We start from the raw sequence: 17,092 nt of genomic DNA, 5'->3' as shown, positions 1-17,092 counted from the left end.
ACACTTTGATATATTCATTAAACCAGATTTAATACTTAATAAATTAAATAAATTTAGGGGAAAAAAAATGCAGTGAAATGTACTCACCATCTTAGTAAGCTTCAACTGGTCCAGCTCCGGTTGACTCCAAATATATATGTCTGCGTGAGGCAAATGGTTTCACTTTGTGCCTGACCTTTACCACTAATCACTAACTGGTCCAATGAGAGTCCCTAACACCTGTCCATCGAGGACATTTTTATTTTACCCTTCTTTCTTATCTGTTTGTGTGTCTGCCAACAGGATATCTAAGATAACACACAGATATGGCTTGGCTGTTACAAAGTGGACGGAAATGGGAAAATGAATGAAAATAAAAGAATAAAATAAACATTTGATTAGTTTCAGCTCTTAGCAACCTGGATTCTGAAAAGTCACATAAATAATGAACATGGTTTTCTTTCTCTTCCTGTCATGTAATGTGCTGTACATGTTACATGCAACTAAAGCAGACTTTGAGCATATTTGAATGATGAAGACTCAGTATGGGGAAAAGTGAAATTGTCAAATCTTTTACTTCTCCAACTTGTAGTGTTCAGAAATATAACTGCCGCTGACTCACCTGACATTTAACTCAACTTTGAAACCAAGACACAGAATGAAAAAACAGAGGAAGTCAATGATTTCAAGTTCTTAAGAATAATCTTAGATCCACAACTCAAATTTGATAAACATATAAAGAAGGTCTCAAACACAGTAAAGACCAACCCTAATTGCTTCAAATTAATTAGACAGTACATACTCGCTCAGGCAGCACAGTTATTTATACACTCTATATGTTTTTTTCACTACTTAGTTCTGAGCTTTATTCATCTTTCTCAAATTAGTTTATAAATGTATCAACAGAGTCTCTCTCCAGATATATCCAAAGGTAAGACAGTAACAGAGTAACCTGGAACGCCGTGAATGCAACTGCAAAATACAACGTTTTTGGACACAAAGGGCAGTGGAACATGTGACCAACTGAAATCGAATTTACTCCAGATATAAATTCCTTTACAACAAAAGGTAAATGCTTCTTAAAGCAAATCAGAGCTGTACTCATATAGATAATTGTATCTTTTGTTAATTGTCTTTGTTTGACTATTTGTAGCTTGTTGTGCTGTTGTCTCTTTTTAAGACTGCACATCTCTATATGTTTGGTTAATTGTAGGATAAATTGTGTTGTTTTATTATGTTGTTTTTGCTATTGACCATTTTAATTTTATTACACATGTAAAAGCCCGACTAAGGATAGGAGTCGAGAATTAGCAACAGCTATAAACTTTTTGTGCAGCACATTAGCTTCATACCCTGGATTGTCCCTAAAATAATCAAATAAATACATAAGCCAAACAAATGTCCTGAAGACGTTAATCAGACTTCACGTCAGTTCATTCGGGGGCTTATGACTGGGAGGTCACTGGTTTGAATCAACATAATCCAGCTCCAGAAATATTTGTGCAAGGGGAAAATGACAAATAAATCCTCCCAAAACATGCAGCACGATGAAATCATTCATAGTAACAGTAGCATACAGTATATGGTGAAATCCACATACATGACAGGAAAACGTTGCCATTTGAATTTTAAGACCTTCACAGAAAGGATGAAAACATGATCATAAATGATCAAATCTAAATGTAAACAAGCTTCTACTTCCTTAAAAGAGGAAAGCGGGCCTTTAAAGTTAAAGGGGGATGAAACAAAGGCTGGAATGGTTCACTGATTAAAGATAAAGATTTATTCAATCAGTAATCAGTTTTTACCCTGGCCTCCTCAATAACTGGGTTATTGTCCTTTCAAAATAAACTCACGTGTCACTTGATAATCAAACAGAATATGTTTTTGTAGACTCCTCCCTTCCCTGATGGTCACAACAGTCTGTATAAAAACACAGCCAGCAAGTTAAAGATCAGGGAGTATTAAACTTATCAAAAGAGAAACTACGAGATATGACTTCTTACTATCATAAAAGTGTGAACCTTCTGAGTGTATCAATCAATCAATCAATCAATCAATCAATCAATCAATCAATCAATCAATCAATCAATCAGATGTTATTTGTATACAATCAGGAAATGACAAAATGCTAAAGATGGAGTGATAAAGATAAAATAATACACGAACACACAAACATGTATTGAAGTGAGTAAAACCAGACATAAAAAGATAGGGTATTAAAAACCAAATAAAAATCAGAAAAAATAATAAAGATGAAATAAAAATAGAATAAAAGTAAAACAGCCTAAAACGTATACATAAATAGAAAAATAAATTAATAAAATAAATGAGCCAACATTATTCTGCTGGCTAATGAAACCCTGTTAAGTTTGGGTATTTTTCCCCAGGCCTGCAGCCACCCTGTGTTTATTTGTAATCTAACCTGTTTTATTTATTCCTCTCTTGCCTCTGAGACAATCAACATTATCAAACACATTATGAAGATGGTTAAAAATCATTATTTTCCCATGGAGGGAACCTTGAGTGCAGAGGTAGGTTTGTTGTTCTCAGTGTAACAGGATGCAAGACTGTGTGAAACACTAACTTCTACATATAATTGCTCATGGTCAATATAAGGCTAAGAGGTGTTTTTAATATTTACCTGACCTCATCAATATGGGAAAAACATCAGAAACACTAACTCTGAGCATGATGCAATACAATCCAACAGCACCATACACTGCAGCCTCCGAAACGACCGTCACTGTTGAATCTCTATAAAACAGCTTCAATAGAAATTGAACATTACAACCGTCATGAAATGAGGATTTATTGCACAGCGGTTGTAAAAAGGGGAAAACACCTGTGTAGGTGGACCATGCACATGTTTAGGCTTTACAGGAAGCAATATATTATGTTCAGTTTGTGAACTATATAGCGTATAATGACCTGGGCTCATATTCCCAAAGCATTTTATCTTACCACAAAGAGTACTCCTAAGTCATGCTAAAAGTTTTTAACTAAAAGTTTCTTCTAAGCCCTATTCACAAACCTGCTGAGACCAACTTTTACTAAGTAAAAGCAACAACTCCTGAGCTAAGAGTGCGACTCGGTTGCTGTGGCTCAATTTTCATGCCCGAGCTCCCTTGGAAGAACCACAGCGATTGGTTGATGAAAGACCGTCTGTGCCGGTGAAAACGCATGATTAACATCCCACAGTAATAATAAAAAAAACCAGTGAGAAATAAACAAATACAAATGTAATAATAACGGATTAGGTGCTGTTCACAAAAGTAGTGCATTCTCCAAAATGCATCGGTATGATCAGGTTTGTGTCGACCCGGGAGAATTTAATTTTACTGTAAATACTGTAGCTGTACCTGTTGTAATGCAGCTGTGGTCCCAGCTGTGGGTTGAGGTGTGTGAAAGGATTTCCCCTGTCGCCCACCAGGTGACATCCTGCTGGAAGTTGATCCTTTCAGACAGCTGATCAGGTCACTCTCCATTCAGATACATGACTCGTGTGATCATAGATCCTGGACACTGTACAACAACGTGTACAACTATATAGGTAGCACTGAATACAACCTGTGTGTTGATGGTGGGATTTTGTTTTCCTGTTTACAAATACCTCCTCGTCTTGTGGTGGTGCAATCATTTTTACATGCGTTCCATCTCTGGCACCAATCACACCGATCAAACCGACCATGAAGCTGCTTTATTTCTCTGTAGCTGTTGAACATCTAGAAGAAATCGTATGAATTGTCCTATGATGCGGGGTCACAGCGCATTTGTTGTTTGGTGAATAGATCGGCTTTTCTCTGTTGCAAACTAGCGCAGCGTCGCCAAACACTTAATTTCTGCACTGATCGGGTTGTTTCGGTTGGTAAGAGATGTTAGTGAACCTTCACAAACTCCACAACGATCATTATTCCCTCGTGATTGAGTCTCGTGAATGAGAACGTTCATGGTTAGAGTGTGTTTTTACTATTCAGATTGAAATAAAATTGACAAAACCATATTAGTATCTCTAATATCGCCATTATTTCTGCATTATTTCGACTGACCTTTACATAGATACACCAAACGAAACCAAAAGTCAGGCTCAAACAGACACCCACAGCCTGATATGACTCACCTGTTGATAATGGAGCTGAATTGGCTTAAAAACAAAAATGATCTGCCTTCCAAAGGTGATGCCTTATTTATTCTTTTTACTTCCTCTGATTCCTTTAATGTTTTATACGTTCTTCGTAAGTTATAGTCAGATGGAACAGAGGCTGGAATTGTTTACTGATTAAAGATTTATTACAGACAGCACAGTCAGCAATCAGTTTGGTTTTATCTTGGTCTCCTCAGTAGCTGAATTGTGTTCAACGAAACTTAATGAAGTTTTGCTTGCAACTGCCTCTAAAGCCACAATATCCAGTCAGAAACTGGAGTAGAAACTTGAATTTCTCATGTAAATTTAGTTTGAAAGGTTTACAAAGGTTGATTTACAAAAACAAACATTGGAATTATGTGTGAACACCACTTTACAAGTTCAAAATCCTTTGGACCCTAATTTGAACCCATATAAGTATGGGGTGGAGTCATACGCATGACTTACCATTTATTGCCTGTTGTTGGGGACAGCGTTCTGGCCTGAGTTGGATTCTGACATCCCTATGAAAACGCATAATGGTAATTGTATTAAATACAATAACTTTCCATTGTAGGACAAACAAGGAAAATTTTAAGCAGCTTTTCTTTTGACTATGAAATATTTTTGATGCACTCTAAGGACCTTAGAACATAAAAGATTTATCAATCATCCATTTAAACCTAATTTCTGCAAGAAAAACAAGACTTTGTGAATATAACTTAACAAATTATATCAACAGAAATAAACATGTTTACAGCCTGGCACAAAAGTCTCTATAGCTAAATTTAGTTAAGTACTGGGTGATTTTTTTTTTTACTACGACTTATTTTGTACTTTTATCTGAGAACATTTTTACACTGTGATTTTACTCCTAATGTAGTGAAAATGTCATTTCAGTAACAGTAGTTAATGACCGTTGACGTGCTGACGTCAGTGTAGCGTCTCATCTCGTCTCTGGTGTTTTATTGCTGATCTGTCTGAGCACAGTTAATGTTGCTCTTTTCTTCATCGCAGTGACTAACTACCTGCTGTACATTTAAACTTACACTAGTTCTGCTCTAGCAATAAGAGCTTTCTGCTCCTCTTAATGACTTTCAGTTATTGAGTTGTTGTTTACATGATGTTCGGATCAGCTAGCTAATTTAGCTTAGCAGTTAGCGCTAGCTTCTCTCTCTCTCGCTCGGTGTGTCTCGAACCAGCAGATGAACGTGTACATCAGAGTGTGGTGTTGTTGTAACTTCACTGTAGAAGATTGTGATGTTTATTACACCTTCAGTGATGACTGCTGTCTTACCTTAGACACGTAGCTCCACTGGCTAACATGAGCCGCTCTGATCCGAGACCGTCCCTGTACACAGCAGCCTTCCCTGTGATAGGCCGATACTCGTGACGTAGAACCAACGAGACGGTGCTGTGAGCGGGACACCGCGATACACTTTTGTTGAGTTTATAAAGCCAAATCACCCAGAACCGGAAATGGAAAGGGGCAGAAGAGTACCGACAGCTAGTGAGAAGTGCCGGTCGGCAAGTAACGGTACGCTAATGAGTACCATAAAGAAGTGCCGGTCCAAGTCTGTTCCCCTACCGAGGTCCGTTTCCCCCTTAGCCCCGCCCCCGTACAAACGGTGCGTACCGGCCCACTTCAAGCACTGTGACACGTTTAAGTTTTATTATTTATCTCTCTGTGTTGTGTTTGTGTTCTCTCTGGGGTTATTTTGACTCTTGTTGTCACTTTGTAATCATTAAATGCAGTTTTCAGTCTCTTGGCTGCCATGTCTGTTTGTAGTTGTTTTGCTTTTCTTTGTAGTACTTTCTGTCTCCCTGTGGTTTTGTCACTTTGTGGTTGTTGTGATTTGTTTAGTTGTCACTTTGCATTGCTGTGTGGTCATTCTACTTCTTCTCTTTCAGGCTCTTTGTAGCTGCTTCGAGTCTCTTTGTGGGTGAATGTGTCTCTTTCAGACATTTTGCAGCTGAAGCCCGGGGCCCTGTGACCCTTTGGGCCTCTGGGCTTCTGCTTGTTTCTCTCTATAATCCATCCATGCTAATGAAGGTAAGAGCAAACTAATTTATTTAGTCAGTTGCCTACAGTTTGATCCTCTTTTAAAAAGTGTAGATATAAAACTAAAGTTCAGACCATAAACATCACAGCACCTAGATGAGAAAGGAATCAGGACTGGAAATATAATTTAATTCCCTTATCATCCTTTCTGTAACACTCTGAAATCCACACCCCTCTCTACTATGATTGGCCAGGTGTGTACAGGTGTAAAAATATAGTTTTTCTGAAATTATTTTTCCATATCTGGTTGAGTGGTGTCAGTGCACCAGCAGGTGGAGCTGTAACATAATGAGAGGAGCTCCACACATCACTGCTTGCTGCAGTTTTTGTTTATTTTTATTTACTCCACCTATTCTCGAAAATGCCTGTGTTATTTGAGGAATTTCCTGATTGTTAAATACTTAAAGATGGTTTGTGGCTGTGTTAGGACCAACTTAAATTCAGTGAGTTCAAATCATAATCAAACAATATCTGTCACCATTTGATACATAATATTTTATTTGTTGAAACTCCACTGATGTAAATCTCAGTTTTTAGTGTTTTATGTGTAATAAAGAAACTAAAGTCTGTCCATCATAATAATTCTGCCAGATTTAACAGGGATCCTTGTTTCTGCAGATATTCTGAGGTCATCAATGATAATTGTGGATGTGAGGAAGAACATGTTTGAAACATCTCTGCAATAAAATGAATAAAAACAGTTTGTCTTCCACTCAAAACTGCACAGATATAACAGCAAATATTAATAACAAAACTAAACAACACACATCATCAGCGCACCAGAGGAATGGAAATGTTTAAGAATGAATACGAGATGTAAATAATATAAAAACTTTTGAAAATAAAAATAATCTTGTAAAAATTAATCAAATCTATTCTGAAAAGGTTTTTTTCCCCCAGAAATGACTTTCACTTTCAGTATTTCAGAATGGACTTTGGCCGCTGGCGCAGCAAGAGTTTCAGCTGTCGACGGAACTCAAAAAGACCCGAAAAACTTCATCGGTCCGATCAGGAGTATTGATTATTTGAAAGCAGGAGAACGCCAACTGACGTCAAAAACTGGTTATTGATCATCCGCAGGTGAGTGTCTGTTCAGATCATTTTGATGACGTCATATCTCTGACTGATTACTCGGGCAGGTTAGAATATGTCTCTGTCTCTGGACTGATTTTGTCACCGTGGGTCACAACTTGCACGAGACGGTCACGAAGCTCAACAGGTGAGAAGTTGAGATCAAAGTGAATGGTCAGTTCAGAAACGCTTCAATTATTTCCTCTGGTTAATTACTGTAATTAATTCACTGCGACTCCCTAGAAATAAAAATGAGGAAGGAAAACAGGAGGAAATAGCGACCGTTATAAAGTAGTCCACATTTGCCTCTGAGATGTTCCGTTAGAATCCGTGTTAAAACTGAAAAATATTTAAGAGTGATTTTTGTGCCATCCTGACAAAGTTCAAGCTTAAATTGGCTTTTTTTTCCTGCATTGATGTCAGTGGTGATTCCGCCGTTTCGCATGACAGTGGTTAGAAGTGGGATCTGGGTCAGGAAAGTTTTGTGCCGAGTCAGTTCCTGTATGAAAAGTTAAATGTTTTATTTGAAGAGTTAAATGTGTGGAGCATAAGTGACTTGACACACAGGTTCTTCAGTAAATCTGTCACAACTTAATAAAGTATTTACTAAGTTTTCAAATTTCAAGGAAGTGGGTACCAGTGCCAGGAAGCCCCCCCCCCCACTGATGGAGCATTGGGAGTGTCTGTGGGTGTGGTGCATTATGTGAGCAATATGACACCAACCATGAAATGAAACACCACGTCAAAAGTGAGTGAACTCCCGCCTCAACCACTCCCTGGACTGGAGGCCATCAGCAGCCTCAGCTCTAGAACCATAGAAACAGAATCAAAACCCCAAAATATATTAAAAAATTAATGCTACAATAACCTGTAAGATAAATAATAAGTAAAATATCTAAAATAAATGGCAGTCAACGCTCTGCCTGTGAACAGAGCGCTGTCACAAATTGACAACTGAGTTAATGCATTACCTACCTCTGCACCAATCATATGTCTCCTTTCAGCTTTTCTACCAACAATTAAAGTTATGGCAGACTTTGTCAATGATTAAGAATTATAATACCTCATGGTGCTTGTACCTGGACAGTACTCAAAACAATAAAATACTAAAATGAATGTAAAAATGACTGTAAAACATAGTTAATGAATCAAAGGTTTAGTTTACCAGAGCCACACGTGTACAGAAAGGTTGCCGACACTTGGAGAGAGCAAACAGAGAACCAGTCTGTAGTGGCAACCTGCAGTCGGCACACCTGCTGGCCACCAGCCTACGTATTAACCCGTGCATCTCACCTGATTGGCTAATGTCCCCAACATGGTGTCTGGTGTCCCGGTGCTACATATGTTTAAGAGTTAACCAAGTTTTATTTTTCAATTACTGAACTAACTGCTGAACATTTATTTTAGATTTTAAAGAGCAGCCAAATGAAATCCTTCAAACATTTTTACTCACTGATCTGCCCGGATACAACCTGAACTGATCTGTAGCTGCATCTTGATGTTTGTGTCTTCGTCTGATGATGATGACGTGTTACAGAGCAGAAACACTCTTCACTGCAGAGACATTAACTAAACACTTGATGATGAGTTAGTTATGGTCTGAGTTTAGTGTGAGAGAAGCTAAACTCTATTTCCTCTTCCCTCCAGCTCAGTTAGTCTCCGATGTTCTCAGCAGAGTTCACGATGGCGGCTGCGGCACCAGGTGAGTCAGTGAAGCGTCGTATTTTATTTCATACTCGCAGTTGGATGGAAAATCCTGTGATCTGAACCACATGATGCAGCATGTTGAGTTCTCCTCAGGCCTGAATCGGAGGCCCTTCCTCATACACTGGTTCCTGCTACAAACACCTGGAGAAGATTAAGACAAACATGGAAAGAATGAAAGAAGCAAATTTAGAAACAGCAGGATACAGTTAGTATTGTCACAGATCATTACACTTTCTGTTTAATTATTTGTTTTGTATCTCACAGGAGACATGAGCTGTACGAGTTTATTCTTTGAGACCTTTTATTTACAGTTGGAGAACAAATTACACATGCATCCTCTAGAAACAGCTGCATTTACATCTTTTCAACATCTGGATAAAATGTGCAGTCAGATCTCAACCTGTCCCTCCTTAGATGTGTTTACACGTTTAACTGGGAAATGATCCGATCCGTTCAATGAGCTCATGAACTGACTCTGTAACTAGGACCTGTAAAATCCAACCCAGGTGAACCTATTACCACTACGACCCATACTGTCATGATAGTGTGCAGATCATTACTCATTAACCTAAAGGGCTTTTAGATGTCTGAGGCTTAATCTGTAATTTTCTGTATTTCTTTATAGATGATGATGAGGATTTAAACTCCCAGAAGCTCCGCAGCAGCCCTAAACTGATCCGCCCTGACTGTGAGTCAAACTGAATGAGACAATCAATCTGATCAATAAGTTAACCTTTATTATATGCTGTTGCCGGACTTAATATTCAAACAGTCACAGGAGAGAAGAAGCTGTGGAGCAGTGGTGAATCATAGTTCTTAGTGCAGTAACCCACAGTCATTTTAGAATTGCATGATACTATTCCTAATATTAGAGATTACATGAAAAAGAAATAAAGAATGAATGAATTAATGTGTATATTTCTGCATCTCTGCAGTTACAGAAGAAGCTCGACCCCTGAAGCGGAGCAGCAGCTACGAATGGCTGCCGCCTCAGAGTGAGTCCACCTGAACTGAACCAGCGTCTTGTGTAGAAGTAGATTTGAGCTTACAGTGTTTCATCCTTCCAAAGGTGTGAAAATACCATTTAAATGACAGTGATATTAGTGCACCAGTATGCTGTATCTGCATTATTACTGGATTTGGGCAGCTGGACAGTAACAGGACAATGATTAGAGAGATTTTAATGATTCATTATTATCGTTGTGCAACACAAAGATTGCACAACAAAAGTACACATGTAGTCCTTCCATGGCAGACAGTGCATTTCTTGCATCTGAAGGAACATGAACAGCAGCAGTAAACACACTGGGGGGTGGGGGGGTGGGGGTTGTAGAAGTCAACATCAGACATAGTGCTGAGATCCGTGGAGTCCATTACTTTGTGTTTTAAGAGACTTGGACCAGAATCACTTGATAGCATAATAAAGGTAATGAACTATACTTACACTTTACTCCCTCAAAAAGATTTAAATGATTAAACTAATGTTTTGATTTCAGTGTCTGAGCTGAGGGTTGTTCTGCTGGGGAACAGCTGGTCTGAGAGGAGTTCAGTGGGGAACTTCATACTGGGAGAGACTGGGTTCAGCGCTGAGGTAGAACCAGACCGCTGTCAGAGATTCAGTGGACAGCTGAAGGGGAAACACGTTGTCCTCGTCAACACCCCGGATCTGCTTCACCCCAACATCTCTGAACACAAACTGACAGAGCATCTGGATTACTGTGTGGATCTCTCTGATCCTGGACCTCATGTGTTCCTGCTGGTTCTACAGCCCGAAGACTTCACTGAGGAACACAGAACTGAAGCTCTGCAGAGTCCTTCAACTCCTCAGTGATCAATCATTTGATCATTCACTGGTTCTGATATCAACAGCCAGAGAGGAGAGGACGGGCTTCACGGAGAGAGATGCACCAGATCAGCCCATAAAAGACATGATCAGAAGGTGTAGATACAGACACTTGAAGCGAGAGAGCCTCGAACATCCAGAGCTGTTAACACGCTTGGGTCAAATCGTAAAGGAGAACAATGGACACCTGAGCTGTGATGTTTTTGAGGATGCGGCACCAGGTTTAACTTGTGATCAGGAAAACCTGAAACAAGGGGAAGGAACTAGTTTTAAACTGGCTGCTACAAAAGCCGTTGGTGAGTGCAGGACAATCACTCAGTAAATTACAACTTTTAGAAATAAGCAGCAGTGACTGTAGAATCACACTGTTGTCCTTGTGTCTTCTACAGAGTGGAAAGCTGTCAGGGAATATACGCTGTCCAGCCGGTGTAAGTAAATCACGTCTTTACTGTGGCACTTCACAGTACCAGTCAAAGGTTTGGACACACCTTCTACTTCAATGTTTTTTCTTTATTGTTATTTTCTACATTGTAGAGAAACTTTGAAATAACACAGATGGAATTATAATAATAACGTAAACAAAACAAAATGTTTTAGAATTCAGAAAATTCTTCCAAGAAGCCACCTTTGCACTCGGCGCTCTCTCTTCACGAGTTCGTCACCCGGGTTGGTTTCCCATATCCACTGAGCTGTTGTTGGCTGCTTTTCTTTCGCTCTGCGGTCCAACAAGATGAGACGGCGTGTCGCTGCACAATGCGGTGGTTGTGCTGCTGGTTAAGTTTGCCTTCGGTTTTGAATAAATCGCCGACAGCACCTCCTCCTCCCTGCTTAATGCAGACAGTCTCACAAAGACATATCTTCAAATCTGGACTCATCAGACCAAAGTACTGATTTCCACTGGTCTAATGTCCATTCCTTATGATCCTTCTTCTCATCATCCTCCCTCAGCAGCGATTCGACTGCGGATGCCTGTCTCCTCTGGACAGTTGAGGATGACTTGAACCTGAGCTGCTGTTAATTGGTGGCCGATAACGCTGATGAACTTCTCCTCCGTCTTCTCCTCCGTCTTGGTCTTCCTTTCCTCGGTGGCCACTTTAAAGAATTTAAAATACGAAACAACACTTTATTGTTCACTACATAATTCCATATGTGTAATTTTAATAGTTAATAGTAAAATATTGAAAATAAAGACAAACCTAAGTCTGGGTATGTGTGTCCAAACTTCTGGCTGGTACTGTATAACACTAAGATATATACAGTACATTGATATAAAAATGTGATGATATATAAATGTTGCGCTACAAAAAAAGTAAACAGATCAGGAAACCTGATTTTGAGGGAATCGCTGATGTCGCTGACTGAAAAGATCAAACTAACAGATTTACAGGTGTGCTGTTTGAAGAGACTGTAATATGGAAAAAATGCCGCATAGACTCTTACACAATAAGAGGCAATCATTAATCAGAGTGATGGATTACAGTGAATGTGATGAATTGAGGAGCGATGACAATGATTTTGTGATTTCATTGCAGGTGAATTCAGGATCGTGATGGTCGGGAGAAGTGAGGTCAAAAAGAAAACGCTATGCAACTTCATCACTGGCAGCAAACAGTTTAGATCTTTAACAGTCAAACCACTAAAGCAGTGTGAGGCTGCCAGTGGAGAGTGGAGAGGAAAACCATTAACAGTGGTGAAAGCTCCAGACATGTTCAGTCTGTCTGTGGAGACACTGATAGAAGAGGTGAAGAAGTGTGAGACTCTTTGTTCTCCTGGACCAAATGTTCTGCTGCTGTTAGTGAAACCTTCTGATTTCACTGAGGAGAACAGACGAACACTGAAGTTCATCCTGAGTCTGTTTGGTCCAGATGCTTTTAAACACTCGATGGTCGTCATGACAGAGAAGAAGAGTGGAACACCATCCACTGTCAACCAGCTGCTTCAAGACTGTGGAGGAAGACTCTACAACATGTTTCAAGATAAACACCAACTGTTGATGGAGAAGATTGAGAACATTGTGCGTGAAAACAAAGAAACCTTCCTCACCTTCTCTGAAGAGCCTGAACACATGAAACCAGCTTTAAACCTGGTTCTGTGTGGGAGGAGAGGAGCAGGGAAGACTTCAGCAGCCGAGGCCATTTTAGGTCAGACAGAGCTTCATTCAGTCTCCAGCTCATCAGAGTGTGTTAAACATCAGGGAGAGGTGAGAGGACGTCAGGTTTCCCTGGTGGAGCTTCCTGCCTTGTATGGAAAACCTCAGGAGGAAGTGATGAAGGAATCACTCAGGTGTATCTCCCTCTGTGATCCTGAGGGCGTCCATGCCTTCATCCTGGTCCTACCTGTGGGTCCCCTCACTGATGAAGACAAGGGAGAGTTAGAGACCATCCAGAACTCATTCAGCTCTCGAGTCAATGACTTCACCATGATTCTGTTCATTGTGGAGTCAGATCCTGCAGCTCCAGCTGTTGATGACTTTATAAGAAAGAACAGAGACATCCAGGAGCTGCTTCAGAGCTGTGGAGGAAGATCTGTTGTTCTCAACATCAAGGACAAGCAGCAGATCTCTGAGCTGTTGGATAGATTGCAAAAAATAAGACTCTATACAGACGAATCATCCGGCTACACAACTGAGACATTTGCACTTGCCCAAATAGAGAAGATCATACAACAAGAGACACACATCACTGAACTCGAGGCCCGGGACACAAAAGAAACAGTCACTTGTAAGTACTGTAGAAATGTATATATACTGTATGTGGGTGACAAACTAAAGGAAAAACCAACATAAAGTGTCTGAGTAAGGTGAGGGCCACCATGTGTCTCCACAACAGCTTCAGTGCTCCATGTTATTGATTCTACATGCGTTACACGTGTTAATGAGGTACATACAGTATTACTAGTGTGGTGTTGTGGTGTCAATGAGACACCAGGAGAAGTGGCCGGTCTTTACAGGTTTATTTATAAAGGTAACAGGCAGGTGGCCGACAGTCGTGGCTGGTTTTTATATTACACTCAGTCAAACGACTGTGAGCAGGAGCCCAGGTGGAAATGAAAGGGATCTAAACACTTTCTGAACGCACCTTATCGTGCAGTCTGTGTAGAGTTCAAACTGTCAGCGCTTAAAGTAACTCCACGTCTTCTCATTTCACAGGTGTAGATGAGACTCAGAGCCCAGAGCGTCTCAGGATTGTGCTGATAGGGAAGACTGGAAGTGGAAAGAGCTCTTCAGGAAACACCATTCTGGGAAGAGAGGAGTTCAAATCTGCACTGAGTCAAACATCAGTCACCAAATGGTGTCAGAAAGAACAGGGTGAAGTGGACGGTCGTCCTGTTGTTGTGGTCGACACTCCCGGTCTGTTTGATACGACCTTGTCTCATGAACAGGTTAATGAGGAGATGGTGAAGTGCATCAGTCTTCTGGCTCCGGGACCACATGTCTTCCTGTTGGTGTTACAGATCGGCAGATTCACACCAGAGGAGAAGGAGACGCTGAAACTCATCAAGGAAGTCTTTGGGAAGAATTCAGAGTCGTTCACCATCATTCTTTTCACAAGAGGAGATTCACTGGAACGTGAGAATCTGAAGATTGAAGAATACATCAACAACTGCGATGATTCCTTTAAGAAGCTGATCTCTGACTGTGGAGGAAGATACCATGTGTTTAACAACTATGAAAAACACAATCGTACACAAGTCAGTCAGCTGATAAACAGGATCGACACCATGCTGAAGAGAAATGGAGGCAGCTGCTACACTAATGAGATGCTGCAAGAGGCCGAAGCAGCGATACAGAAGGAAATGAAGAGGATCCTGAAGGAGAAGGAGGAGATGAAGAGAGAGAGGGAGGAACTAGAAAGAAAACATGAGGAAGAAAAGGAAGACATGAAAAGAAGATGGAAGAAGAGAGAGCAAAAACTGAACAAGAGAGAAAACTGAGAATGAAACAACTCAAGGAAATGCAGGAGAAGATAAAGAAGGAGCGTGAGCAGACACAGAAAGAACAGAAGAAGAGAGAAGAAAGAAGACAGGAAAGAAAACAACAGGAAGAAACTCAACGACAGGAGTGGGAACAAAAAAATTAAAGACCTGAAGAGCAAATAAAATCAGAATCAGAATCAAAGGAAATCTTTGACAGAAAGCTGAAGGAGACTAAAGAGGTGATGAAAACACAACAGGAGGAGACTGGGAGAAGGAACGAAATGAGTGGTGGGAAAAACGAAAACAAGAAGATGAACAGAGACGACGGAGGAACAAAGACTTAGAAAGCTCCAAGAAGAATATGAGCGAGAGAGAGTTAGATCTGAAAACAAGAGAGAAGAAGAGGACAGAATGAGAAAGAGAGCAGGAAGAGAAAACTTAAAGAGATAGACAGAAAATATAAAACAGAAATAGAGAAAATGAAGAAGAAGTATGAGGAGGAGGGCAGAAACACAAGCTGAAGAATTCAATGAGTTCAGAGAGAAAACGGAGGAGGACTTTGCAGCTCTGATAGACAAACACATGAAGGAAGTGATGGATCTGAAGCAACAACATGAGAAACACATGCAGGAGAAACAGGAGGAATATAAAAACTTAATGGATCTCTCAGAACACAAAGAAAAGACTCTGAAACAAGTCATGGACGAACTGCAGGACAAACACAAACAAGAGATGACCGACTTGATTCTGCTTCTTCTGACCCGAAAGAAAGAAAACAGGAGCAAAATAAGTTCAATGCAGAAAACACACAGGAAAGAGATGGAGAACCTTATGAAAGAGCTTTCAATCGAAAACTGGAGACAAGAGAAGGAACAACTGGACGAATTCAAGAAAAGACACAAAGAAGAAATGAAATCCTTGGACAGAGAACTTCAGAACCAAAGTAAAGAAGAGCAGAAGAGGAGAAGGACTTTGCTGTCCATCGAACATGACCAAGAAATCAATGAGTGGAGACTGATAATTATGAACCAACAGCATCAAAAGCAGAAGGAAGAAGTGGACGAACTACAGAAAGAACATGAGCAGAAACTGAATAAATTCAAACAGAAACTTGTGGAAGAAAATAAAAGAAACGAGAAAGAAAAAATGGACGAGCTGCAGAAGAAACACGAGGCAGAGATAAAAGAGTTGAAACAGCAAATCACGACCGCAGATGAAGACGGTGACGGTGAAGAACTGGAGGACCTGCAGAAGAAACATGAAAGAGAAATGAATGAACTGAAAGAGAAACTTCTGGCCCCAGAGAAGCAGGGACCCTGTCACATCTCATGAGCAAAACCACCGAGGGTCCGAGCTGCTGCGTCCAGATCCAGGGGAGAAAACAGGCCCCCTGTTTTTACTTCATTGCATTTATCAGAGAACTGTAATTATACTGAGGTTAAAGAGCACAGGAGTTCATATACATATATATCCTTTGAGTTATGTCTTCATATACTGACCTATGAGATAAAACCCTGAAACCCTGAAAGCCGTACGTCAGGCAAAGTCCTGTATATACGTTAACCAGTATTTTTCTTCAAATAGGATTCTGATGAAGGCTGATGAAAGAATCCGTTTTGATTGTTTATTTAAACGGCCTCATTGAGCTTGAGAATATAAGGGGAATAATCAAATAAACTAAAAATGTAAAGAATTAAAACAGGAAGTCTGTCACAGCCTGAATCTGGTACAGGAAGTGGAGGGTGGAACAGGCGGCCGCAGCCTCCAGTTTCCTCATTGTTAAGCTTTAAATAAAAACAGATGTCAACTCTTCAATTGGATTTTGAATTCTTGGTCTCTTCTCTGAGAAAGAGAAACTCCTCGGCTGAGATTTTAGTCGGATTCTATGGCTGCTTTCTGCCAAGGATAAGAATGTAAATTTCACAGTTCTGCTGTTATATTGCTGATGAGCCGTGGTTGATTTTATTTGAGTGTATAATGCTGAACAACAGACTATGCATCGTTAACTGTTCTCTAAGCTCTGATGATACTTCTCTACTTTCATTCAAGCACAATGTTTAACACGTAACTTTTTAGCTGTAATGGAGTATTTTCACATGAATGTGTTGTTCTCATGTTCACCACAGGGTGTCAGTGTCTGTAAATGTAACCCATCACAGGAGCCTCAGGTGTCTGGTGTCTAGTGTCGGTGTCAGGTGTCAGGTGTCTGGTGTCTGGTGTCAGGTGTCTGGTGTCGGTGTCAGTGTCAGGTGTCTGGTGTCGGTGTCAGGTGTCAGGTGTCAGGTGTCTGGTGTCAGGTGTCTGGTGTCAGGTGTCTGGTGTCAGGTGTCTGGTGTCGGTGTCAGTGTCAGGTGTCTGGTGTCGGTGTCAGGTGTCAGGTGTCAGGTGTCAG

At 40.3% G+C, this 17,092-nt stretch overlaps 1 protein-coding gene across 1 annotated transcript; it reads left to right on the top strand.

The window, feature by feature from the left end:
• The first annotated feature begins 8,918 nt into the window (after nt 1-8,918).
• Nucleotides 8,919-16,449, top strand: LOC111238557 (GTPase IMAP family member 8-like). Its single transcript, XM_022768128.1, is given in 10 exon segments — nt 8,919-8,937; nt 9,568-9,630; nt 9,878-9,937; nt 10,439-10,734; nt 10,736-11,081; nt 11,175-11,213; nt 12,318-13,505; nt 13,934-14,699; nt 15,030-15,075; nt 15,736-16,449. Coding segments are annotated over 10 exon segments (3,120 nt in total). The 3' UTR covers nt 16,033-16,449.
• The last annotated feature ends 643 nt before the right edge of the window (nt 16,450-17,092 follow it).

Source organism: Seriola dumerili, unplaced genomic scaffold (assembly GCF_002260705.1).
Source record: "Seriola dumerili isolate Sdu_G_001 unplaced genomic scaffold, Sdu_1.0 BDQW01001417.1, whole genome shotgun sequence".
In the NCBI taxonomy this organism is placed as follows: domain Eukaryota; kingdom Metazoa; phylum Chordata; class Actinopteri; order Carangiformes; family Carangidae; genus Seriola; species Seriola dumerili.
Note: the sequence above shows the minus strand (reverse complement) of the source record. Positions and strands in the feature narration are given on the sequence as shown.